The sequence below is a fragment of the Adiantum capillus-veneris genome, chromosome 19, assembly GCF_014529385.1.
Source record: "Adiantum capillus-veneris isolate H3 chromosome 19, ASM1452938v2, whole genome shotgun sequence".
Classification (NCBI taxonomy): Eukaryota; Viridiplantae; Streptophyta; class Polypodiopsida; order Polypodiales; family Pteridaceae; genus Adiantum; species Adiantum capillus-veneris.
The window spans coordinates 101,820,533-101,847,953 of NC_140949.1; the positions used below are offsets into that span (position 1 = coordinate 101,820,533).

The following is a 27,421-nucleotide window of genomic DNA, read 5'->3' on the forward strand; positions in this document are numbered from 1 at the left end:
ACTCTCTATCTTTCTCTCTTGCCACTAAATCCCCATATACCGTTTCATTCTCTCTCACCACTGAGTAGGACTCTCTCTCCCTCTCTCTCTCTCTCTCTCTCTCTCTCTCTCTCTCTCACACACACACACACACACACACACACACACACACACACACACACACACACACAGGCTGTAGACAGTTGTGATCTCGCGTTCTGTCTCTCTCTCTCTCTCTCTCTCTCTCTCTCTCACACACACACACACACACACACATACACACACACACACACACACGTGCGTAGACAACGTGCAACTGTGATATCGTGTTCTCTCTCTCTCACACACATACACGCACACAAAGTACACACACAAGAGAGAACACTCTAGCGAGTTATCTCTCTCTCTCTCTCTCTCTCTCTCTCTCACACACACACACACACACACACACACACACACACACACACACACAGCTTGGGTGCGCACACATGCTCGCTCAGCTAGATTGGACTCTCTCTCACACACACCACCAATGCCCAGTCACATTGTAGGTTGAGATTCGAGTCTCATGCGCACACATAGCCAACAACCCATCACGTTTCTTCTCTCTCTCTCTCTCTCTCTTCATACACACATACACTAACACATGAACACACCACATACACATATCATGGACACAAACACATGCATGAGCAACTGTTGCAGGTCAAGATTAGACTGAGACCTTCAAGCGCCGAGGTTGTCAACAATTATTTCATGGAGTTCCAAACGTGGACATTTGTGCAAGCTGCAATGGATGACATGTGGAAGGCCTCTCCTTGCTTGGAAAATTTAAGCTTCATTATATATGTATAGATGTATAGATTTACTTTAAAATTATTTCAATCAGAATTTTTTTTTGGCACTCTCTTTGAGACCTCTCTTTCTCTCTCTCTCTCTCTCTCTCTCTCTCTCACTCACACACACACACACACACACACATGCCCTTCCATTTTGGGGCTATTCAAGACTAGTGTTCAGTTAAAATTGGGGTTTAGTGTATCAATTGAAAAATCCTAGCCAGATTCCAAGTTCACCTTGATGTATCGATAAAATTTTGCTAGTGTCCATATGAACAATTTCTTAAATTCTAAAATTTTATGGTCATTGGCTTTCTAAAAGCAAAGTTGAGCCACCCTTCAATTAAGGAAAAGTAAAGTCAAACCTTTTTCTATACTTTGGAAGGTTAACAAGGTGAGAACTCACAATGGCCCGTAGAAAGGAAGAGAAGGTTAGTTTTTGGCAATGAGGAGGTATGTAGTGGAGTGGTCGGACCAGTAGTTGTAGTTGGTGCCAGACATGGTTTGCGGCAAGTCATTACTAACCCATATGTGGTCTAGCGTAGAGTTGTGTACTGTGGTTGGATGATGTATCAATTGGTGGAGCTCGTGCTGGAGAATGAGGGTGGAGAGGGTTCTATATGTGTTGCTTTCCTCAAGTGCGTCAATGTTGAAATCTCCCATTATGATTAGTGGTCGCATGGTGCAGGTTGAATCGAGAAGATTGGAGATGCTCTGTAGGAACCGTGGGAGTGATGATGCCGGTACCCTGTAGAGTGAAATGACTGTCGCCAGGCAGTTGTTGGCGCAGTGGAAAGGTGCATGGATCATTTCAAGTGTTTGATTTATGTAGATGTGTATTTGTGTAGGTATTAGGTTGTTTTTATGGAGAATGGAGATGCCGTGTAGTTCTGTTGAGGATATGTTGTGGAAGCCTGGAATGGTTGTCGCATGTTGTCGAGTCTCTTGCAGGCAGAGGACGTCGAAGGCCATCAGGCTTTTGTCGTGGATGATATCATTTGCATGCTTTCCAAGGGAGACAACGTTCAGTGATTGGACAATGTAATGTGTATCTTGGTGGAGATGCAGCTGCTTCTGGATGGGGGAATAAGCTGCTTCCGTTCTCAACCTGTGGAGCTCTTTGAGGACAGATGCGTCGGTGTGAATGCTGCAGGGTAGCAACGTCTCTATCAAATATAGATTTGCAGTGTCACGAATCCGTGTGAGAGTAGTGTATGTGAGGCCGTGAGACCTGATTCCTTTGGGGTTGAAAGCCAGTGTGTTGAGTGTAAGCCCTTGTGATCGGTGAATTGTGCGGGTTGCAGCAGGCTGAACTGGGAATTGCTTGCGTGTGAGGGTGTTGAAGTAGTTTTTTCCAATTTGGAATTCGTGTGCGATGCGGAGAATTGGAGTCCAACCAGGCAATGTGAGTGGGTTGCGAAGATGACGGTGGTCATACCTTTGTTTTTTCCCTATGCTGGGGTTGGTGAAATGAATCCAGAGGCATGTCGTGTCGGAGAATGTAGTGCAGAGCTTGTAGACGCCTTCTGCGCCATTGATGAGGCCGTCGAGAATGTCTAGGTTTCCAGCGCATAGCTCAACCACTAGCCCTGGTTTCACACACAATGTTGCTTGGAGACCCGCAGTTTGCCTGGCATCCATGCCTGGCATCCAATGGAATTGCTATTGTTTTGCTGCAAGAAGCGTCACACTTGTCAATCTCTTTGAATATGTGTGGCTCACCAGCCAATTGTGCAAAGACCTTTTCATTGTGTTCATCCTTTGCCTTGTTAGAGTAGAATAGGTGTGATATGGTTATGTCAACAGGCAACTCTCTGTGGAAGGAGTTGTTAATGTATGCAAGGTTGCTACTGGTGTGCGAGCCAAATCTCATTTGGTTGAGCACCTCTATAAACTGTGCATCGGTTTGTCTCATTGTGATCGCTAGTTCGTAGCACTTAGGGAACTCATGCCAGTACAAAGGTGCGACCGCCTCGAGAAGAGCTTGCTTGCTTGTGAATATCCAAGAGTCTTTGACTGGGCTAGCTTGGCAGAGGTCACCACAGAGTATGACATCAAGGCCACCAAAAGGTTGGTCGTGTTTTCTCTTGATGGCACGAAGACGTGAATCAGCCAATGAGAAGACACTCGATCCTATCAAGGAGACTTCATCAAACACTACAAGCTCTAAATCTTGATAAAGTAAGGACAATGCATCTAGATTTTTTGCTCCGAGGCTTGTGTGTCCCGTAGTTATCAAAGGCAAATGTAAAGCTGAGTGTATAGTTGTACCACCAATGTTGAATGCTGCCTTGCCTGTATATGCCATCAGGAGTGCCTTAGGAAAGTCAAGATTGTGGCCCGACTTATGTGTGTAGAAGCGAATGAGGCTTCGACTAGCAAGAGCAGCGTTAATGTTTTTCCAGTGCCCGCTCCACCTATGAGGAAGAGATGTATCTTTTCTGACGGTGCTATGCATTTTTGAGCATGACATCATTGAGGATGAGTCATTGTTGTGGGTTTAGCTTCTTTATTGATGCGTGGAAATCCTCATTGGTCATGGCAATATTTTTGGAAAAATGCAAAGCAAATGGTTTCTTCATCGGTTGCTTTGATGGGGTGTTGATCATCACGTTGGCATTGTCGGAATCGTTCAAGGAACTCACACTTCTCGTGTTGCATGAGGTTGTGGAGGCTGTTGCGAATCTGTCGAGTGGAGCTCGTTTGACAACAAATTGTGATTCATTGTTTTTCACTGTCTCAATATTCGAAGTGTAGACATCGATCCAAGACGAACTTTCGGGCAGGTGCTCATTCTCATGGCTTCACCATGGCAAGAAGATAAGGCATTGTTCTCTGTAGTGGTTGTCAGGGTCTTTGGCTTTACTGTATCTAACGTGCCGTATGATGTGTGCCCTCCACATCAATGTGTCAGGCCTGGAGGGATTTTTTGTTGTGGAAGCGAACTGGGCCAAGCACATGGCAAAGAACGAGTGTGGTCTGGAGGCATATTTGTCAATGATGGAGGCAGAGAAGATTTCTGTCGTGTCAGGGTGCATTTTTTGCAAGGCATTCTTTTTTTTGAGGACTAGAGCTCGCTCTTCAGGTGGATTAGTATTTATGTATATGAATTCTCTAGACGAGCTATGCAATGAAAGTGAGAGGCATATGTAAGCAGCTTGCTGTGAACTAATCTGCTGTGTGTTAAGGATTGTGCTACCAACTTTTCGTAGTCTCTCCAACGTTGTTGCATTGTTTGCGACACAGTGATCAACATGTGCATTGATTACTCCTATTAATGTATTGTCCATTTTTGTCATGTATGAGGTGCAGTAGCTCGCATCTCCATATGCGTTTAGCACGAACTGTATATCTGTGTTTGCATTCCAAAGTGAATCTATTGACTTGTTGAAGTTGTTTGTAAATATGTCGCTTGGTTTGCGCTGGAGGAAAATAGTGGGTCCTGAGATAGTTGCTTGCAATGCAAGAAAGTACTGTTCCATGGAGAGTTGTACTTGTTCTAGCCATTCTTCAAATGTAGGGGCATTTTGTAAATCAATTTGACTGAGTTGTCTTTTGACTTGTTGCAAGTAAAGCTTACCTTGTCTAGCTATGTTCGGCTCAAGTATTCCTTGCCGGATAATAGTTGTGAATGGCATGGGGAAACGTGGAAATCCAAAACGGCAACTTTTGCTCTTCTTTTGGCAAGTCATATGGTGCTTTTACTTGTAAGCTTCAGAAAGGTCATTGGGCAAGATGGATCCATCTGTGCTAATGTGGGTATCTACAAACATTACAATATCTTGATGTGAGTGCGTTGTGAGTGATGGAGCATTTTCTAGCCACAACAAACCGTGATCATGTTGGCTACAGCGACTTTGGAACTCCGTGATGAAAAAGAAGTCTCGTATTTTGCCACATATGGAGGAATCAGTCCGCAACAACCGTTTCATTGCGTTGAACCTGTTGACGTAGAAACGAGCAGTTGTAATGGGATCAGGGCAAATGAGGTGACGTTGGTACGAGCTCAGGCTCTCCTCGGGCTCTTGGCTCAGGGGGACTAGTGCAGCAAGAAGCTCTTTCCATCTTCGCTCTGCGGAGGAGAACGTGACAAAAAATGTGGGCGGTCCAAGTTGTCGGATCATTGCGAAAACATTTTTTTTCATCGTTTCCTTGTAGTCGGAGGATGTGCGCAGTGCCTCGAAGTCTCTAAAGCCTAACCTTGAGTTGAGAAGCCTCTCTATGTTTGTGTCTTCTACAACTTGCCTTGCAGTCAGCGCTACACCTCCTAGCTTTCCCTTGCGCATTCGCACCCAAATAGAGGATGCAACTTGTCCCGACATGATTTTGATAGACTTGAAAAATAAAATTCTCAATGTCCAGGGCGAATCTTCTGTCGATTTTCAGGAGCTCCCACTTTGCAATCGTTTGATAATCTTTGGTTGCGGCTTCTCTATATCTTCTAGGGGACCCGAAGAAAAGAGTTGGGAAGCTCAACTCCTCACAATACTCGTCCATGAAGATGCTCAATGGTGAGTTGCCCTCGCAAGGTGCAACATGAAGAATCTTGCCACTGTAATCGACATGAACCTCTGCAGCACTTGTGACCCCATGGAGCATGACATCAGTCTGTTCATCCTCAAGCTCAACATCGTGCGCATCATCATTAAGGGTATTCGTAGGAGCCATACTTAGACTAGAAAGGTGTGCAAGCCACTTGTTGTTGATGGTGACACTTTCTCTCATGTAGAGTGGTGTGGATAGTAGCGTAGTGGTTGCACGCATTGTGAACAGGGGTCGCACAACGCCGCTTAGGTAACATCTATCGTTTTTAAGTTTCCGTTTGATTCCCACAAGCACAGAGGCCTCATCCTCAATGAAGCGAGGCAGCACATCCTGGCTCTTCTCCAAGTTGGCAAGCACATTGACAACGCTACCTCTAAGCCCATACTGACCATCATATGTCAGTTCGCGTATCTTGGCGAAGGGGATACGAATGGAGACCAAGTGTGCCTCTACGGGGTTTAGATTTGACACAAAGGGAAGCACTAGATTGAACCCCGTCTCTTGCAAGCTCCATAGGCGATTGCTATCGCTTGTCAAGTGTTTCTTGCACTGGCTGTAAACATACACATCCCCATAGTGTCTTCGCTTCCTCGGAGTGGATTCTGCAACTAAAGGCAGAAGCTGACGTGTTAGCTGGCATCGGAATAGTAAGCGTCCACATTTTTTGCAGGGTGTAATGGGCTTGTCCTTAATGCTTTTGTTGTATCTCTTAATGGGCTTGCTCAACCTGCCATGGGTGCATCGTATCTGAGCACCAGTGACCAAGCCCTTCTCTTTCTTCAGGCGTGAAAGCTTGCATTTCACGGCCTGAGTTGTGTGCAACGTGTGTGGGTGCTTGGCCTGGAACATGCGGACCACCTCAACAACAGGAAAAGCCTCATGCAACAAGGATAGCCGATGCAAAGTGGCCACCTCATCTTCTTTCCATCCAGCACGTGCACGGCTTGAGCACCTTGTGAAGATGGGAAGGTATGCGATGCCATTGCTTGTTTCGGAGAGCAAAATGCCCTTTGCAAGAAATGGTTTCGATGGCATCCCCAAGATGATTGTTCTCATGCTTCCATTTCTTTTCAAATACACTTTTAACCTACAACTCGCAAAACAAGCAAAGGCCGTTAACATGTCAAGGCTAAGAGCAAGTGAATTGGTGCATGTTGAATACAAAGATGAGAATTTTGTGGCCGTCATTGCGCTAGTGGCCCTGTCAGTAGGGAAGAAGAGGCATGCACCCGGGACAACATGTCTTTCAAGCAAGAAGCTCTCAAACAAGTCATTGAGTAAATTTGATCCAAGGTCATGCGGTGCACCTGTTGAGTTTTGGAGATGGTGTAGCACGAGAAAGATGTCTGAATTGTTCGGAAACTGTGCCGCAAGAACGGTATCGACATCGCGTTTGGGCAAGTGAGTCATTGCAAAGGCACGTGAGATTGTAAATATTCAGCCGTCTTGTGTGTTTGTTTGTGTATGTGTGTTAGAGAGAGAGAGAGAGAGAGAGAGAGAGAGAGAGAGAGAGAGAGAGAGAGAGAGAGAGAGAGAGAGAGAGAGTCTGTGCTTTGTAAGGTTGAAAAGATGGAGAGGAAGGAAGAGTAGAAAGTGAGTTATGGAGAGACACCACGGCAACAAGACTCAAAAGCAGGATACCATTTTCTTACGAAACTCGATATACAATGGACAAGCAAAAATTTAGTTCATCGATTGTAAAGGGGTCTAGGTAAGGAAGCATAGTTATTCGTGGTGAAAGGCCAAAATCTATCGAAATCCATGCTCTCAAAGCATCTAGGTTTCCAACAGAGGAGTGAAAGATATCATAGACCCATTTGTGCCAATTTTGAACAAACCCTCGACAATACATGTCGATAAAATATCCCACACCTCTGGAATGCTCTCCATGAACACCTCCTTAAAGCTCCTTGGCAAGGCCAGAAGGCGATCTACCATAGACCCTGACACTTGAACCGCCACAACACGTCTGTCAATGCTGCTTCGGATTTGTGCCTCCAGTTTGAGAGTCATGTTGATGACGTGATCTTTATCTCAAAGAGAACAACGCAGTCGGGCCTTCAACCTTCTTCACCTTCGGTGAGTCACAAACTGAGCACTGGGAATTGCAAGAGAGCTCTATTGAAGTTCACAAAGCGCAAAGTCCCACAACCTTAAAAAAAAACAAACGTGTAAAGACCACTAAAGATATCTTTATCTAGTTGACTACAAAGCATGCAAAGTCACCTCTCTATTGTAGCCGAGAATCTCACACTGTCTATGAAATGCTGTGGTCAATTCTTGTTTTAAGCGTGATCCTCGCACAGGGACCAAAGTTGTGACGTCTAGAACAGACAATGTGCACACCTTGCCAACAAAGAGGCCAATATTCCTAGCCACAAACATAACAATGTCCTCCCTAGCCATCTGGGCCATGACTTGATCGTAGTCATGCTTTCTAGAGTTGACAAAGCTCACCTACATATAACAAAAGGTTTGTCAACAACGAAAGGGAGGAGCATTGAAGCCAATGCTTCTGATACGTACAACTGCTTTGTCGTCTGGGGTCGGGCCATCGGCAACAACCAAATCCCCGAATGTAGTGCCAATTCTCTCATGGAAATTACGACTTTGCAAGACAACAAACGCCAGTGTCGTCAAGGGCGGACATCGGCTAGTAGTCTCGAAAATTGTAGCGTCAGCAAGAAATGTGTTTATCTTTGTCTCAGGATAGAAAGCTAAAGAAACAGGGAATGGGTCACAAGGTCGAATGGTTGTCGACGCATCAACATGCAAGGAGAACGAAGCTGAGCCAGCATCATTATGGTTTTTAGCCCTCACAAGAGGACAGTCAATCCTGACGAACAAGCCGATCTTGAGCTCCTTGGTGTAGCTCTCAATGAAGGGATCCACAACGACGACCGTGATCGTGTTGGTGCAATAGGCATCGACGATGTCAAACTTGAAGTAACGTGCATTTTTCTTTTGCCCAGGGGAGATGGAACGGTATGTGCCGTACCAATTCAAGATTTTTCCCTCTATAGAGAAAGGTTTACTACTCTCATCTATATCAGTAATCACAAATAGCGGCAAGGTTTCCTTGACTATCAGGCTTTTCCCTTTGTCCAGTAGCTTGCCACTGTCCAAGAAATTGTGAGCAGCTGAAGATTGGCCAGTTTCAGAAAATGAGGCTACAGCTTTGCTTAATTCGCGAGCTGGGCAAGGAAGTTGCCGTTGAGACGAAGACGGTGCGCCTTGTGCGCACTCCTCCCCTAGTGGAGAGTATCCTTTGCCTACAAAAGAAAGCAGAGCACCATCTTAATGTAGCTCAACACTCAGCAGTGCATTGCAACAGAGAACATCGCAGACACGCCAAGCCTGTTCCACAAAGAATGAATGTGCACGCTGGCCATACCTGCACTACCAGCCGGATGGCTAGCAGGGCTTCCTTGAAGCAAGGCACACCTACACCTCTTCCTAGCTTCGGTTTCCTCGAAGCTCGGACTTGGGGGCAACCCATTAAAGCTCAACAGTACCAACTACGATGAACATTTGTTTGCAGGACATGGAGCAGACTCAACGAACCTGCGCAGCTCTGCAAGAGGGCAAGAAAAGGAAGCATCCAATTAAGCGTAGCATTGACTAGTTGAGCAGAGCAAAGAGGACGTCAAAAACGTCCAACATGCAAGACACTCGGAAAAGACAAGGAAGAATGAGCCGCAGAAATGAAGCTCTTGAGAGGATCCGGAGAAGCTTGCGCCGGCACGCCTAGATGCCAGGCGGAGAATCCCAAGTTAGCTGTCGATAACAACAAGTTAGTTGTCGATAACTCCCAAACTATAGATTTGAATCTGAAAAGCGATGACCTTCTTACAGTAGAGTTAGGCAAGAATGACTATGACTGGTAATTCTACTTTAGCCTCTTGTGTTAATTTTAATAACAGTCTTTGATCACTCTTTGTCTAGAATCTGGTCTCTCATAAGTTTGCTTACTCCTCCTGGTACCCCTCTAAGAAACATTCAAAACTCAACTCAGCGCCAGAAGATGACTCCCTATCTCAATTGGAGTCTTTTAGCTTGGTTCAATTTGTAGCTGCTATTAAAACATCACGAGTAAGTTTCTGTGCATAATTTTGATAAAGAAATCTGTGTGTCTCGACATTTATTTGCAAGAAAGTGGAAGAAAGCTTTAGGTTTCTTGCTTTATTAACACTCATCCCTCACTTTATGTTCATACTTGTAGTTTTCAAGCAACCAAGTAGAGGCGAACTCAAGAAACCAAGGTGCTATTTTATTGACAGATCTAGAATTGGCTTATAGAAAGGGGCACAATGGTGCGGCTAGATCCAATGGGCTGCTAGAAAACTCAATGTATTCAACCACCAATGTGACCACATCGACACCCAAAAAGACACCTCTTACTCTGCGGTCTGGATCTGCATTAAGGCCTGCAAGCCCTTCTAGAAGAACCCCAGTATCCTCAGCACACATAATCAACCCAACAACACCAAAGAGCAAAGCTAAACCTTTATCAGCACCTAGTTCTCACCCCACAACACCCACAAGCAGACACACAACAGCTGTAGCATCAAAAGGTGGAGGCAACTTTGTTCTCTCATCTTTGACGACAACAAAAAAAACATCTCCTTTCTCCCCTGCAACACATCAGCTAAGAGGCTACCACCTTTGCATGCACAAAACCAACCCGTTTCTATACTGGTGTTTCAAGATCCTCCTCTTTTAGTAAAGCAAGGCCTTAGCCTTCCACAAGTGCGCCTTCCTCAAGAGGCAACTCGCCCAAAGGGGCCTCTCATGATTGGTAGCAAGCATTCTCATCAAAGCCTCAAAGTGTGACAACAACCCCTATTCTTCGATTGAACCATAGCACAATCACTTCTTTCAATACAAGGAGTTCACAAATGGGGAATTCACATAGGCAAGGAGCAACAACCTCCACAAAACAAGCACTTTTTTCTTCATTAAATCACCAGGAAACATCTATGGACATCCCCAAAAAGACAAGTTCTTGAGTGCATCACACGCAAGCAGAAATAAGCCAGAACCAGCAATCAAAAAGATCGAACACACAGTTAAGCTCAAAAATCAACAAATGCCAAACCTAGTCGCCAAGGGAGAATACAACCACCTCAACCAGTAGTGCTCCTAATGCAACAGAAGCAAATGGAGCAACACTAGGCCATTGTAGGCAGGACCAACTCAAAAAAGCAGCGAATGAAATGATGTCGCTGCAACCGTCACGAGTACATCACTTGCAAGCATAACAAAAAGCAAGCAGTAGGACCGGGAGAAACAACACCAGCGCAACAAACATTTTTGAGTGCGTCGCTCGCAAGCAAGAAGAAACCAGGACCGATAATGGAAAACAACACCAGCACACGAGGCAGAGAAACAAACCTCCGGAGAAGTCGATGCTCTCACCGTCGTTGGGTGAGGCATTGCTTGCACTCCCTTCACCACCACCAGCAATGCCATCATCAGATGCCATGATAAAGAGGATCTCCAAAGAAATGTTGATGCAACTACTTTAAGGCACAAGACACAAACCCTCAAACTAATCTACAGCAGACACTCAGCAAATTTCAACTCCTTGACTGATTTAAATTTGGAATTGCAGCATATCAGCACAGACAAATTGAATAGCAAGAGATAGGTCAAAGCTCAAACGTCACAACAAAGATTGAGACTTGCTGGCACATGTACAAAAGCAGGACAAAGAGAGAATCTTCCACTAGATAATGTAGCTCAAAAGCTCATACATTAAAACAAATCTTCAGACTTGCTGCCATATCTATAAAAGCATGACACAGTATAATGATAACCACCGGAGACAAGGACTTGTTACATTGCATTTTTCTGCCCTTTTTGGCCTCTTATATAAGCTACAATAAGCACATGTAAATTACATCTCCTGTGCCTTTCAATACATGCACTGAAGCATAAAGAACAACACGAGCAGTGCTCGTCACCTCAGCCTGCACAACGACACAGTCGCCTTCAACAATCTTGAGAAGCCCGCCTTCGGCATTAAACGAGCAGGACAGCGCATCAAAGACCTCTTGCTGCCACGTCCTCGCCACCTGAGCTTGCACATCAACCCCATTGAATGCAATTGTCTTCAATAACCTTGAAAACCCCGCGGCATTAAACAAGCAAAGCTGCGTATCGAACACCTCTTGGTGCTCTGGCAGGAGCAGCACGAAAAGAACATACCTGCTGTGCACCGTCTTCTCGGAAGGACAGCACCCACTGCGCGTGCCACATTCTCTGGTAGGAGCAGGGCAAAAGGACCGAGGTCCGCCAGGAGCAGCACGAAAAGGGGTTGCAGATGGGTCAAATGAACCTTAAAAAACCTAATAACACGTGGCAGCCATCCATCAACAATATCGATCGGCCTAGAGTTTGCAACAACTTTGCACCTAAAACCCTATGGCCTTCCGCAGGCCAAAAACTGAAGGCCCTGAAAAGTTTATAGGTTCCAAGATTCCAAGCTTTAGAGAAATGGGACATTTTATAAGGTTCCTTTTTAAGTGAACCAGTGAGTGACACTTGGAGGGTCTCTCCTTCCTTGAAAATTTTAAGCTGCATTATATATAGTATAGATTATAGATATATAGTATAGATAGGCCCACCATTGTGTTCTTTGTATTTTTCATTGAATCCAATTAGAAGTAACAAAAAAGAAACAAGGACTGGTGTAGGAGAGTCATACTCAAAAAGAAGATTTTTTTTTCCTCATTCTTTGAAGAAGTTGATCTTTCAAATGTATACCTTTTATGCCACACTTAATTGCAGGAATGCCAGCCAAATGATTGAAACTAAGGGTGCACGTCAAAGCGTCTACAGCTCCAGGCTTGTTATTTCATTCTTGGTCTCCATGCCTATATAGTTGGAGTGCACACCTTGACTCTGGGGCAAGATACTGCTTTTGTTCTCTATAACTTTTGGAGAGAGATAGTGCAAACTCTCTACCATACCTCTATAAGGCACTTGATTAGCTGATACACTAGTAATTTTTCAATACTTCATAGTAATTTTTTTTTTCCAAACTCACAATAGTGAGTGTATGTATTGTATTCATCAAAATAATGTACAAGAATACCTCAAGCTCGTGCCGAGCCTTGAGGGTCATCATATTATATAGGATAGCAACCGGGCTTAGCAAAGCAGTAGCCCACTACCCCACATTAGGTCAGCTTTATCATGTTAGAGCGGCGTTAATGTCCCAATACCAATCGTTCGAGTCCTTCCTTTTACCGATGGAGACAATCAATTTCTTGCTTTCAAGTATTATCCTTGAAGCTAGTAGTTACAAGATCATTCTCAAACACCTTGCGTTTCTTGGCCTTCCAAATTTCCTCAAAGTAGCACACCTTGATGATTTGAGTGCATATCAGGAGCGTTTGGCTCTTAAACCTCATCCATCCAAGAAACATGTCATTCTTAAAGAAACGTATCCTCCATGTCCTTTGAACCCACTTGCACATTTTTCTTGCTAAACCACTGATGGCCAAGCATTCCATTGCCCTTTTGACACCACGAATTATTTTGTGACACCTGGCTTCCTAGTTTGCATGGCCAAGCTTGGACAGGTGGTGTGTAAGCAGCCTAAGTCTACCTAGCCTACTATGAGTCCCAATGCTCGTAAAAAACTTTCCCAAGCCTACATATGAGAAATATTAGAGGTATTGATACTACTGGCTCTTCTTAAAAGAAAATCCCATTACCCCCATATATTCCTCCCCCTTCCCTCTTCCACGTTAGCTACCCCTACGTGTCTGCACGCCCTCTTCTGCATACGTAGGGGCCCAACCCTGATGATTGCACGAGGTGTTGCATGAATAGTCCAAAGAGAGAGTCAGGGGATTTCAGGAGAGGGAATAGGACCTTGCATGCGCAGAGAGAGAGAGAGAGAGAGAGAGAGAGAGAGAGAGAGAGAGAGAGAGAGAGAGAGAGAGAGCTACTTGTTGGACTGCACCTCAGATAACCTCTCATGCAAAAAGGCGAAGATGTGGCAGCTATCGCTTACAATTTAGAGAGAGAGAGAGAGAGAGAGAGAGAGAGAGAGAGAGAGAGAGAGAGAGAGAACTCCACAAGTGGTCACTGGCATGCAACATGGGAAGAGAGAGGAAGAGAGAGAGAGAGAGAGAGAGAGAGAGAGAGAGAGAGAGAGAGAGAGAGAGAGAGCGCTAAAGTCTTTGTTTCCGAGTCCCCAACATCTTTAGATGATTCTCACAAATCTGTTATTTTTTTGAATGGGTAGGACATATATTTGAATGTTTTCACACGAAACTTCTCTAAATTTTATAGGTGTTCTCACCTAAAAATTTAAGATTTAGCGATATTTCTCAAAATATGTAGGTTGCATTATACTAAACCTAGGCTTTTTTGGAGCTTAGTCTATGAAAATTTTACCATAACTAAAACCTTAAACCTCGGCATTTTTAAAAACCCTGAGTACCAGGAAAGGGTTCGTCTCCTCTGGCGATGCATTTGGTTGCTCTTTTGCTATGGGCCCTTTAAGGGCCTCGAGGCTCATCCTTCAGCAATTGAAGGTCGCCACCACTACCGGCGCAGAATCTTCTGTCTTCCAGCCAGAAGCAATTCTATCAAAACACGGTTCGAAGCTGAAACCCCCACTCGTCTGCAGAATAATCACAGAACAGAATGATTCTGAAGTTGCTTACACGTTTTTTGACTGGGCTCGGCACCAACGCGGCTACAAGCACAATGGATCGGTTTATGGCGCACTCATACATTCTCTTTGCAGAAACAAAGAATTTGATTTGGTGGAGAAGGTTCTGATGGATTTGAAGAAGGAGAAGTTCTCTATCAGAGTGCCAACTTTTACCTTCATCTTGAAAACTATGGGCCAGGAAGGCAAGATTCTTGAAACACTGAAGCTTTTCTATCGAATGGCCGAATTCCAATGTGAACCCACATTATCCACATACCGCTGCATTCTCAGCATGCTCATAAAGGAGGGCGTTTTGGATGATGTGGTGACCATATGTCAAGAAATGCTAGATGCGAATGTCATGCCAGATAATATCACTCTGGGTATGCTCACAAATGCCCTTTGTAAGGGAGGCCGAATAGATGATGCCTTGAGGCTTGCAGAGAGCGTGCCTAGGAGTATCGATGCTATGACCCTGGATGGTCTTGTCAGAGGTTTATGCAAAGTGGAGAAGCCGTACGATGCCCTCAGACTCGTGGAAAAGTCCAAGGCTTTCAATGTACACCCTGATGCCCGAATGTATGAGAAGTTAATTCATGGCCTTTGTAAGCTAGGAAAGGTGGATGATTCTATGTCACTCTTGAAGAAGATGTCAGGGGAGGCGTTAGTACCTCGTATCATTGCCTGCAACATAATGCTTGATCAGCTGTGCAAGCTTGCTAGGGTTGATGAAGCCTGTCAGCTTTTTGAAAGGCTTCCTACTGAGCCTGATGCTGCTTCTTTTAACATCATTGTGAATGGTTTGTGCAAGAAGAGAAGGGTGGAGGAAGCACAGAAGTTAATGATTGACATGGCTAATAGGGGCTTCCCACCTACGCTTGAAACTTACACTGGGATCTTGAAGGGGCTGATTAAGCTAGGTAGAGCAGAAGAAGCCTGTCATTTGCTGCTCACGATGAAGGGTAATGGACTCTTATTGGACAGCATATTTCTTAATGATATTGTCGAGGCAATGTGCAAGAAGGGACGTATGGATGTTGCACAGCGGCTGCTCGTAAAGGGAAAGGAAATAGGTGTTCCTCCGAACAAGTATACTTATGCTGTTGTCTTTGGTGGATTTTGCAGGGAAAGAAGGTTTCTGGAGGCAGTAGATTTTGTCAAGAATGATGTTCTTATGAGTGGTTGCTTGTTGGACATAGCTGAGTGGTCCCCTCTCTTCAAAGGCCTATGTGAAGAGGGTAGGTTCAATGAGATGTTGAAGCTTTATGACACATTGCTTGAGCAGGAACTTGTACTCAATAAACCTACATTCAATGTTATTGTTAAAGGCTTAAGCAAGGCAGGCAGGATACTTGACGTCAAAAGAGTTATGAGTGAAATGCAGAAGATTAGTGTCTCTCCAGACAAACTAACATTTGAAGCATTAATAGATTGCAACTGTGAAGACACTTCAGGAAGAGCTGAGCTTTTCAAGCCTCTCATCGGAAGCGGCATTGTGCTTTCAACAGAAAAATACACAGCCCTCCTTGATAATCTGCTCAAATCTGGTGAGGCGGAGTTTGCGACGACTGTCTTACATGAGATGCGGAGAGTCGGGTGCTTGCCAAATACCTCCACATATAATGCCCTCATTGGCGGTCTTTGTAAGCTAGACAAGCTATCAGAAGCAAGGCAATTTCTCCAAAGTATGGAAGAAGATGGATGTGCAGCAGAGAGTGCTACATATACCATGCTTCTACACAAGTATTGGAAAGTGGGGCAACACGATGAAGCGGACTTATTGTACAAGGAAATGCAGAAAAATGGTATATGTCCAGATGCAGCTACGTACAATGTTCTGCTAGAAGGGTTTTCTCAGTATAAGAGAGTTGAGGAGGTGTTCAGGCTTTTGGATGAGATGAGAGTTCGAGGATGTTCGCCAAGTGATTCTGCAGTAAGTTCACTCCACAAAAATATTAGTTTTGGGGATTTTAAAAGAGTCAAAAAATCTCTCAAAGAGCTATTCGGGATTGTTTATAAGCCAGAAAGTTTGGAGACGAAAGAGACAGTGCAAGAAGTAAAAAAGTTTGGGTTACCTTTCATTGATGAGCATCCAATTGTACAGAAAGGAAAGAGGGGCCATAAGAAGTAAAGGTAGATGGTATTTTGTCAAAGAGTGCAAAACAGATGTGGGGGCTCTGGGCCTGGATGTGTACTACTGTGGCCAAAGTGTACTTTTAGCCTGGAGTCTTAATTTTGCCTTGGTTCTGCATTCTATTCAAAGGTTAAGTCATGGTGCCATGGGGAGATAGATAGATTGATTCCATCATCGTCCTCGGAGGTCAAGCATGACCTATGGGATCAATTTTTTATTTATCATGTGGTGTGTGTGGAGCCGTTCCACAACTCTCAATGCTCAAGAGTTGTGGAATGAGTGCAATTGACATGGTGCGGCTTTTGGGTCTTATGAGCTAACTTTTCTTGGAAAGAGGATCATATTTCAATCATCCTGCCACAGTCCGGGGCAGATAGTAAGGTCTTTTGCACCATTGTCAGTCAGTAATTTGATTTGCTTAGCAATTGCTAGAAAAAGAGGTTTATGGCTCGCCAAGGCAATGGCCTTAGAAGGAAAGGGGTTGATTTTGGCAAGATGGGGTTGCCATTTATCCGGGGATTTGGTGGAAACCTCCAAAGCCCGATGATAACCTTAGCTAGTGAAGTCAAGGATGTGTTGTAAGGGTTTAACCACCATTAATTTTCAGGAATTGCTCACCAAAATGTTGGATTTGAGTGTGTATAATTCAGTTTTGGTTTGGTTTTGATGTATGTGCAATCATTGCTTACTAAATTCGAGTTATATTACCCCCGGAGCCCCCTAATGCCTCTAATTTTTGACTAACCATTCACTAATTTCCACTAATCATTCACTAATAGATGGTAACCTCTCTTCTTTTCAAACTCTTACTACTAGGTATGAATGCTATAGTCTGAGATACCTGCTGCTTTCTTCTCCACATGGGTATTGAAGGGAAGATACAATTATACTCCTTGTGGACAAATGGTATCTGCAAGCATAAACTGATTTATTGCTGAAGACAGGAGTAAGCATTTGAGCCAATTCATTGAGAATGAAAGGAGTTAGGCGGAGAATTATTTCAAAGTATGCATCAATGACAGTGCGTACCGAATCACTGTATTGTAATTGAATATCACCACATTCGGTATACATCTTGACCAGATAGTATCGAGCACATTGACCAGATAGTATTGAGCACAATATTTTCTTCAACAATTACATTTGGTATACAAATTTATTTAGTCATCAGAAATATTAGCATGATTTAAGTAATCTCAACATTTACACAGCAAATTAATAAAAGGAGCTAAAGTGGGAAAGCTGTGTGCAGAAGCTTTTTGTAAAGACTTGTCCTTGTCAATTTATTTTTTGTAATTGTCCTATTGTTCAGGTGTATGGATGGAAGCTTGTTTTAAATGTACGTTTCAATATAAAAGGTTAGGACCTCTCTCTCTCTCTCTCTCTCTCTCTCTCTCTCTCTCTCTCACACACACACACACACACACACACACACACACACACACACACACACACAGTGGTACAATAGTATTCTTGTTGTTTTCAAAACAACCCCCCCCCCACTTTGATCAAGCTCGGAAACAGTTGGGTTGCATTAGGGTTACTACTTAAAATGCCGTTACTCTTTTGCAAGACCATGGGGCATAGCCCTTGTTATTAAACTAAGGATCTAATTAAAGATCTCCATCTGTGGCGTGGCCGAGCGTGATTGCATTCTCCCTCTTCATCACACCACGAAGGCGGCCTCTCCATCTTTGCTATGGATCTCCCCACTCATGCGTATCTGCGCACCGAATAGAGCTACCCCACACACACAGTCTCCAGGAAGGCGGCCTGGCTCACTTATGGCACCCGCTCAAAGGACTAGCAATCCCTCCTCCTTCCACTATTTAAACAGGTGAGGGCGCATCTCTGTCCCTCACTTAGCCAGGGTTGTTCTGTCGTGTTTTTTTTGAAAAACTTACTGCTTGCTTCACAAAAGGAGTTATGGAACTCACCACTCAGGTTTCTCAGGTTTTTTTTCTACCCTTGCTTGCTTCGCTACTGGTTGTGTTGGAATTTTTTGCTTTAGTTTTACATTGAGCATTGATTTGTTATTGGTTGGCTCAGTAAGGTAAGTATTAATGAATGTTGGACAATGGCATGGTAGCGGTATATACCTTGCTCAAAATACCTTGTCTCAGGCATTTATTGCTTGTGATCATGTGGTGTAAGGACTTGTTTTATACGACTGTCGTTAACTGTTTTTTTACTGTCACACTGCGCAGCAGGATTCAAAATTACTCCTATGATTGATATGTGGTCTTGGTGTTACCATGGTACCTTGGAATTTTTTAGTCTCTGCAGGTTTTTTTCGTTTGCAGACTGTGTCGGTTCATACTGTTTGACTGGTTTTTGTAAAAATAAAATGGGGTTGATCTTTGCAGTTTTAACACCGGAAGCATCGGGGACTATCGGATACTGGTCATCTAAGTTTGGAACTATCGTTTTTTATCAAGGCTATTGTAGCCGTTTTCATGGAAAAACCGACCGTTCTGGGTTACTAATGTTTAGGAAAAAGGGTTTTCTTGGTGCGCTAAATTGGAAGGTAAGTATACGGCCGCTTGGCTTGATATTTGTATGGTATGCATATGATCTTGGAAAGGGGTTACACCTTGGATGAGTATTCTATCCTACAACTGGTACTGTAGTTGGTATGATTGGGTATCATGCTGTTTGTTGCTTCTGCAATCTATTAAAACCCTCTGTGTAAGGTGGCGTATGGAATTAAAAAAAAAAAACCATATACTCTTTGACCCTTGTAAGGTAAGTTGGTTACTTTCTCTAAACCTTGGAGGGAATATGGTTTCGTGGCATTTATACGACTTGATCAATATTAATTTGGATTATTCGAAGCAATGTAATACGGTATTGGCTTTCACTTTTTAGTCGCTGTTGTTAGACAGGCTATGCTGCTACCTTTTGGCTAGCTATGAGATAGTGATCTGTTTTTTTTGGAAGAATTGACCTCCACTTGAGGAAAAACAAAAACATTATCAGTTCTTAACTTAGAACCTACTCGGTAAAAAAGAATTTAGGCTTGGTCACTAATAAAACCTCATTAATCTGACGGAGTATAACTCAAATACTCTGTTTTTTGAAGCAATATACCACTTGGATTAGAAGAGTTATAGGTCCTCTTTGACTAGAAACACTGTGAAAATATATATAAATGATTTACTTTGGACTTAGTTTGTAAAAGGTAAAAAAGTTTTGTAAGATGGACATGGATAACAACTAGTATAGTCCATTGATACCTGTAAAACACATTCAAGGCTAACTGAATTGTTGTCTTGTTTGGATGGATGCAGGTAAGGACTCTATCTTATCTTGAAAGTTTTTTTTGACTTTGGCAAGCTGTCCTACACTGGATGGAACACTCACTTATGATTTGGGAAGTTCCTTTACTATCTGCATACTGAAAGGGGATCTCTTTCCTACAAACATTATACTTAAATGATTCTAATATTGAGTTGTTTTTGTACTTATCTATTCTTTGTTCCATTGCCAGCTGTCTTTTGAATGTAAAAATTCAATTATGTTTTATTATCTAAAATTTAACAGCTACACACACACACACACACACACACACACATTTGGCACAGCTGAACCTAATCTCATCATCTCTCTAGCTACACAACAAACACCTTGGTTGCTATGAATCCTAGTCTATGGGTGGAAACCTTGAAGTTTTTACCGTGTCTTATAACTTAAAAGAAATGCATACCGTAAATCTACAGTAATTTGCACTTGCATAATTAGCTATTAGTCATTATATATTTAGGGTAAATACCCTTAAGTAACCCTAGTTGACCAGAAATATCATATTTTCTCAGCCAAGAATTGCCTCAGTGAAAACTCTATGGGCTAGATTGGAATGAGACCCATCTTCAACAAATTTAAAAGAGCTATTTTGGATAAACCCAACCAACCCCCCTCCCAATGGGCATCTTCTTGGATAAAACCAACCGACCCCCCTCTCAATGGGCCCTTTGACACCGTGATAAACCAATTTTTCATACTCAAATAGCATTGGAAGGGAACATTTTGTCCTTGTAGTACCCTATGGCTACATACCCTTAAGCTTTGGTTAAGACAAGGTGGTGATATTTTTAACCTTGTACGTTATCCTTTAATATTTTTAACCTTGTACCTTAGCCTTTAATACCATTCCCTTCTCCCAACCCACTGAGTGGCGTGCCCACTCCCTTACTCTGTCACGCTGCAGTAAATTGATGCTCTTTGGATACAACCTCATCCCGCTCACTCTACCGCCCATACAATGTGCATAGCTCATTAGTGGGAGACCTTTCTGCACCCATGTTGACTTTGTGGATCTGCTTACTTAGTCCAATCTTCCTATCTCTAGTGTATTAAGCTTATTAGCTATTTAACCTACCTTGTGTAACCTTATGCCTTGGTTGCTGTACCGATTTGAGGAGGATTTCCTGGTGGGAATCGCTGCCCTCTTGATTGCTACTGGCCACTACCCAAATGCTTTAAAAGCAGGTGAGGGATGCCTTTCGCCTCACTTAGCCTTGACGTATTCAGTTGCGTGAGTGTTCTATAAAGAGAGAGAGTGTGTGTTTGATGGTTCTTTGCTGCTGCTCTGTCGCTTGACTTGAAGTTTCACACTATGGAACTTGTTGAAACTCAGTCTCTGAGTCTCAGGTTGGTGTCACACCTACTGCATAAAATTTTCTTTACAGATATTTATTGCCTTGCAAATGGTTTTGTAAAATTTATTGGAATGGTTTATTGGGGGAATGCTGCTCCTTCCCCTTGGTATGTTGACAAGCTTTGCTTTATTTCGTCTGTAATAATGAAAGGTTGTTTTCTTGGTTGTGGCCTGACACTACTGGCCGTTCACTTATTTGGTTAGCAAGCGATACTTGGTTTGGAAATTGACAAAAAAAAAGTTTTTTTTGTAAAGCTGTGATTGTGTTGGCCTGCGTTGAATTGTGCCTTGGTAGACATATTTTTGCAAACAAGGACCCGAAGAGTCTTGTGTGTGTGAGAGAGAGTGTGTGTGTGTGTGTGTGTGAGAGAGAGAGAGAGAGAGAGAGAGAGAGAGAGAGAGAGAGAGAGAGAATGGTTGCACTATTTTTCCATTGTCTTGGCAGGCCAACACGAGATATCACCTTGTTTTTCCTGCAATTTAAGATAAACATGTTGAATAAAATAAGCCAATTTAGAAAGAACTTGATATAGTCTATTTATTATTTACTGTTGCATGTGTAATGGCTTGAAAAAACCCATATATGATTATTTTGTTGGTATCATGGGTCTCAATGCCAAACGGTATATGATTATTTATTTTAGCTCATTGAAATCATATTTAAAGGATCATGCGCATAGGTTGACTTCAAAGGAAGTTTAGATTACGGAGTTCCCAATGCTTCCCATAATTTATACTCTTGTAAATTAATATAAGTTATCTTTTGAAATTAAAAAAACGAGTCTTTCTTCTTTCGAATACTTCACAATTGCAAAGCTTCTATTTTAGTCTCATTGTTTTGTTGACTATTAGAACTATTGATAGGGACACGATCGACAAGGCGAAGCTCTTCTCTGGTGGCCTTTGGAAGGAGTTAGGGATTCACGACAAATTGCTGGCACCTGGATTGGGTAAACATGAGACTAGGTGGCACCACATGCTAGCTGGTCCATAAGTGTAACAGAGCTATAGAAACCCTTGGATGGAAGGAGGCATCCAGGTACTTCTAAAATTCCACCACACTAGTCCCCGTGGCTCTCAAAGGTGGCTAGAGATTTGTTGAATCCATTCTAGAGAGAGATTGCCACGAAGATTAATAACAAAGGGATTTGTCATCTAGCTCAATCATGGGACAACAACAATACGAGATGGAAAGATGTAGACCTATTAACTTCCCAGTTTCAGCTCAACGGAATTGAAATTTTGCTAATAAACAAAGCTATCGAAGATTTGGATAATGTTCAGATGCCTATTTGTGAGGCTGAATTTGAGTGGAAAACTTGGCAGTGGCCAGTGAGGAGAAACTTTTGTAAACCGCGCGAACCAAGGTAATATACTACACCCTGATGTTCAAAATAGATTGGTTCTCCCCCTCAATAAACAGGGGCATAAGCAATGGCCTGAATCTAGGTGGAGAACGAACCAATAACATATGGAGCCTCTAGTGGCTCCTTGCGATTTCCTATGGAAGATACTATGTGGGGTTGTTCCTATCGGCAATAAGATTCTCACGATAGGAATTGGATCAGATAAGAGCTCAAATTGCAAGCGGCAAGCGAAGATCTTTTGCACTTGTTCAAAGACTGCCCGACTATAAGCAACCTAGCAGGCAAAGTCTGCAAATGGATCCAGAAGGCATGGAGAATTATGTTCTACAAGAATGATCTAATCATGGCAGGGAAGATTATAAAGAACGAAGCCCTACTTATTTACCCGCAAACTGTTCGCCTTTGCTACTTTAAACAGATCGAGAGGACTAGGAACCGACATGTGTTTGAAAGCAGCGTCTCTACCACTAGCTTTAATGAGGTTATCCAAGAAAGCAAGGAAGTGATAGTATTCATTGGGAAAAGGAGGAGCTCTGGTGAGTGGAAATAAGTTGTTCAAGCCATCAGTATCCATGCTAATGAACACCATGAAAGATACTGCATGGGTTAGTTGTATCCCCAAACCTACTTGTGCTTGCACCCCAATTACTCGCTTCTACTATTGTAAGAAACTGTAGAAGACCAAGAACTATCGCAGCTTGGATAAGGTCATCTCGTTACCTAGCTACATAGAGTTCGCGAAAGAAAGTGAGAAAGTATTCTTCTCTACTTTTTTTTTTTTTTTTTTGGCCATACCCACAATTGTATGGCATACTCACAATTGTGAGTTGAGAGACTTTATATTAACTCGAAAAGAATACAATTTCCCTCAAGCGCTACATGTGCCTTGAGGGGCTAGGGTTCCGTGAGAGACTTGTACACAGAAAAAGAGCCCATATACTCTTACCCTCTTGAGTGAGTGTTCTAAGCAGCTCATTGCAGACCTCCATTCTTCATCCTTGTCAGCTGCCTCTCTTGCTCCTACACCATGTATGAGCTCAATGCTCTGACGCACAACATTGTCATAATGAGCTACATCCACTTTTCGCTCACAAAACTCGAAGGTCCCTAGACTTCTAGACCTGGTTCAGGTAACAATATCTGATAATTTGTGTGCACACCAAAACGGCATGGCTTTGAATACCACGCCCTCCCAAGATCAGGTCATCCGTATAGAAGACATGATCTTCCAAGTGCTTCTTACCCATTTGCAAACCCTAGGTCTAGCCCCGTGAAGTAGGGACTTAGCCGACGAACAGATGTAGGGGGTCTTCACAGGCTGACCTGTAGCCAGAGCAAGTGTCAGAGCCGACCCCTCTAGCCTGCACCTTAATCCCAATAGGTAATCCCAATAGGCAAGGCTCCCCATAACACTTTCCAGATTAATATCTCTACTCAAAATATCATGAGCTATAGATTCTAGATCCAATATATCTAAACCAGCTCGGGTTTCATTCCATCAGACCCTCCAATGTAGCTTCCTTAGTAAGTCTCCTACTCATAGTATCATTTAGCTCATCTGTGGAGAGGTTTTCCACTCAAGGCACAAGTTGTGATTGAGGATCATTGTACATTTGGTGTAGAGTTGATATAACATCTCCACTCACAATTGTGAGTGTGGCCAAGAAAGAAATCAAGCAAATTTTCACATTCTAAGCATGTTTCTTAAAAACCTTGTAAGGAAAAAGGCATCTCCTTAAGAGACAATGGCAGAGGGCTAGGGTTGTTGCTATGATACAATGAGCTATTATAAGGTTGTGGGTGTAATCAGTAGAGTATTTGCTGCTTGGGAGGAGTGTTGGGCTAGGGTAGTTGATGCCTCTTGCTTGTGCTTTCCTATCGGAGGCGAAACGCGTGTCATCAAGCGGCATGTTTCAAAAAACGGCTTTACCCATTTTTTGAAACATGCCCACCATTGCAGAGCATTGTTGTAAGCCCCTCGACCTTGCTCTTGGCCCCATGATGAAAGTTCCTCATCGCCTGCTAAGCTTCCTCCATTGCAACTAATATCCCATCCTCGTTTTGCAGTTAATATCCCATCCTCCCTTTTGTGATTAATATCTTCTTTGAGCCCTTAGTTATTCATCAATTTTTTTTTTGTCTTCTTGACTCCACACTCAATTGCCTACCTTTACATTGGACTTCTAAGGCGACCCAACCCCCCCATCTTTTGTTTGCACGTAGAGGTTTTTCCTGCCGCGGTACTAAGAATGGAATCTCAGGCCCTACCCATGGAGTAAGACATCATCATGTGTTTGCAAATGCTCGTAGCAAAAAGAATGTTTCCATTTGGTGGAGTAGCTTCGATGGAGGAAGGAGAAGGTGCATTTTCGTGACCAAATAACGACGTCATGATGAAGGGTGAGGCTTAGACAAGGGGTCTGACACAATCGATTATTAATGCTCTCCTGGAGTCCACAATGTCCTCTTGGATAAAGAAAAAGGAAATGAGCTGGTAAAAACTGCTCAAATATTCAAATTCAAGGTGAAGACCATCAAGGTGGGGGTGCCCTAGGGCCAACTAATACGAAGGTGAACAAGGGATCCACGATTTTGACTGCTCTCAGATTAGGCATCTCATTCGCTAGCATTTTGAAGGGTCCAAACCACAAGGACTACATTAAAGTCACAGTTGTTGAGGCATCAAGTGAGGGAGGTCATGAAAAGTTGAATAATGCTAAAGCTTGGCTCAAACAGGAGCTGAAAGAAGTAAACATGAAGCTAGATTGCAGCCCAAGCGATAACAAAAGAACTTGATCCCAAGAAAAATGCAGTGGGATTCTCAAAAAAGGGCTAGTGGATCAAGTTTATAGTGCTCTAACAAAGTCTCTACCGCATAAAGTGGAGGTTGCAGAGGCTATCATTGTCACAATTTTGTCAGCACTCATTAAAAAGCAACTAGCCATGCAAGCTAAGCTTACGCTTGTGTTTGGCTTTAATGGGAGGGTCCCCAATAGATTTTAACTAATCCAATGGATCCAAGGACCACAATTTCTTGGACATGGGGGGGGTGCAATTGAAAACACCACTTACCTAGCCAAGGGCTTCTGCTCAGTTAGATTCAAGGAGGTCTCTGATGTGACAAAGATCTTGGAGAAAGGCCCCATGATATTTAATAGGTCCACTGTGTGTTTGGTGAAATGGGAACCAGTATTTGATTCAGTGGAGTCTCTCTAGGGGATTCATCCTGTCTGGGTCGAGTTTGGAGGTCTACCTAGCTAGCTCTTTGATAATATCAAGTTGCTTGTCAGTCAACTAGGCACCCCCTTGTTTGTTCCTAACAAGAGGAGACTTGGTAGATACTCTAATAGAATTTGTATAGGTTGAAATATTTCTAAGAGGAAATATTTCTTCCCTCTACCCAATGATGGAAGATCTAGCTATCCAATTATGGAATGTGAAAGGATTGAAGACCCGGAAGAAGCATGCCCTCTTTTGGGAGGAAGTTAGAAAGGATAAGGAAGTTAATTGATGGGCCATCCAAGATCATCCTCATGATGCTCGCAACAAAAGAAAACAGACATTGGGGAAGAAGTTGATGTTCTATGGAGAGGGAGTGGACAGATTCACTGGAATCCTCTCTATTGTGGACAAGGAGCTAGATCCCAAAGGGATTCTAAATCACCCCTCTGGGAGAGTCTTCAGAGTGAGAGTCAGTTGGGCTGATCAACCTATCACATAATAAAGATATATGGCCCTTGCAATGCCAAGGATAGAGCCAAATTGTGGATGCACCTTAGGGATACCCCCATTGAAGGAAACAAGCTCAACCAATCTATTGGGAGGTTTTGAAAAAGCTAAATGGCTGGGTCTCTGTGAGAAATGGGCTATGATGGACCTCTGGACCCTCGGTCCCTAGAACAACACGCTCGACTTCACGTACACAAGCCTTCAGTATGCCCGCATGGCTTCTCGGATTGACAACTGCTACTACTCTTACTAGGCTGGTTGGATCTTGTCGCTCCTTGAGACGAAGGTGCTGCCAAAACGAAGAGCATATCGGACCATATACCTTTACATTGAAACTCAAGAAATCCAAGGGGGAGGGACAAGCCCCCAAAGGGAGTAAGAAGTTGCTTGTAACTGGGGCACACCTGCTCAAAGAACCTTTGTTTAAAGATTACCAAGAAAACTTTGAGTAAAGTCAATAAAGGTATTAATCTCAAAACACGTACAGATTGGGACCTCTTTGCTCAAAGTATATATAAAGTGATGAAAATCTCGAACCCTTGGATGAAAAAGGCTCAAGAAGAGCATTGGAGGCAGCTCAAAGAGGAGGTTGCTAATCTAACTTCCAAAAAATCTGTTGAGCTGGCATCCAAAGAGGAACACAAGAGGTGTCTGGAAGCTAAATTAGAGCTGAATGAGCAGTAGATCAAGGAGGTTAGGAGGGCGAGGTTGATATTGAGGGAGATATTTCTTCAGCCAGAGGCCGCTAATCAAGCACATTCTTTTAGGGCCTTAAGAATCAAGAAGAGTTGGGCTCCATCCACATGCTCAAAGATGAGAATGGGAATGCTACACAGGACCAAGATGGAATGGCTAGGATGATGCTTGATCATCTAAAACAAATCATTGGCCAGGAAGAGACCCGCTCTCAAGAAGTGGAGGAAGCTAGAGCAACCTTGCTCGAGAGTGTCAATAGGAAATTCCCCAGCTTGAAGCCAATCATCTTGAGATGGCCATTTTTGAAGAGGGATGCTTGCTTCCATTGCAAGCTCTTGGCAAGGAAAAGTCCCTTGGATGGGATGGTATGACCACTAAATTCTTGAGGGAGTTCTAGGAGGACCTCAAGGTGCAAGTCACGTGTATGGATAACCAAGATTTTGTCAAGTGGTCCTTGGATCCAAGTGTGAAAAGAGGGCTTATCAAGCACTAGCACCCCAAACCTATTATGTTTGTGGCATACAAAATCATTGCCAAGGCAGTCACTCTTAGAATTGCCCCCCTCCTTGAAACAGTCATATCCCCTCATCAAACACGGGTTTATTGAAGAAAGGCCAATATATGGCAATATCTTGATGGCAATGGTGGGCATTGAGTATGCATCCTTTACGAAGAAAGATTGTATTTTGCTTCAGCTAGACCTGTACAAGGCTTATCACTAGACTGGTAACATGACACTTTTATGTCCTTGGACACTTTTGTGTCCTGTTAAGTGACCATTTTGCTTGAATCATTTGAAGA

The 27,421-nt window shown here is 43.2% G+C and overlaps 1 protein-coding gene and 3 pseudogenes across 1 annotated transcript; 3 read left to right on the forward strand and 1 right to left on the reverse strand.

The window, feature by feature from the left end:
• Window positions 1–5,886: 5,886 nt before the first annotated feature.
• LOC147434556 (uncharacterized) lies at window positions 5,887–6,773 on the reverse strand (annotated as a pseudogene).
• Window positions 6,774–8,165: 1,392 nt separating this feature from the next.
• LOC147434557 (uncharacterized) lies at window positions 8,166–8,972 on the forward strand (annotated as a pseudogene).
• A 95-nt stretch (window positions 8,973–9,067) lies between these two features.
• On the forward strand, window positions 9,068–10,372 carry LOC147434558 (uncharacterized; annotated as a pseudogene).
• Window positions 10,373–13,802: 3,430 nt separating this feature from the next.
• LOC147434559 (uncharacterized) lies at window positions 13,803–16,803 on the forward strand. The gene has a single exon (XM_086491025.1). It carries the CDS (start codon window positions 13,871–13,873, stop codon window positions 16,166–16,168), a length of 2,298 nt encoding a protein of 765 aa, XP_086347151.1. The 5' UTR covers window positions 13,803–13,870; the 3' UTR covers window positions 16,169–16,803.
• Window positions 16,804–27,421: the final 10,618 nt, after the last annotated feature.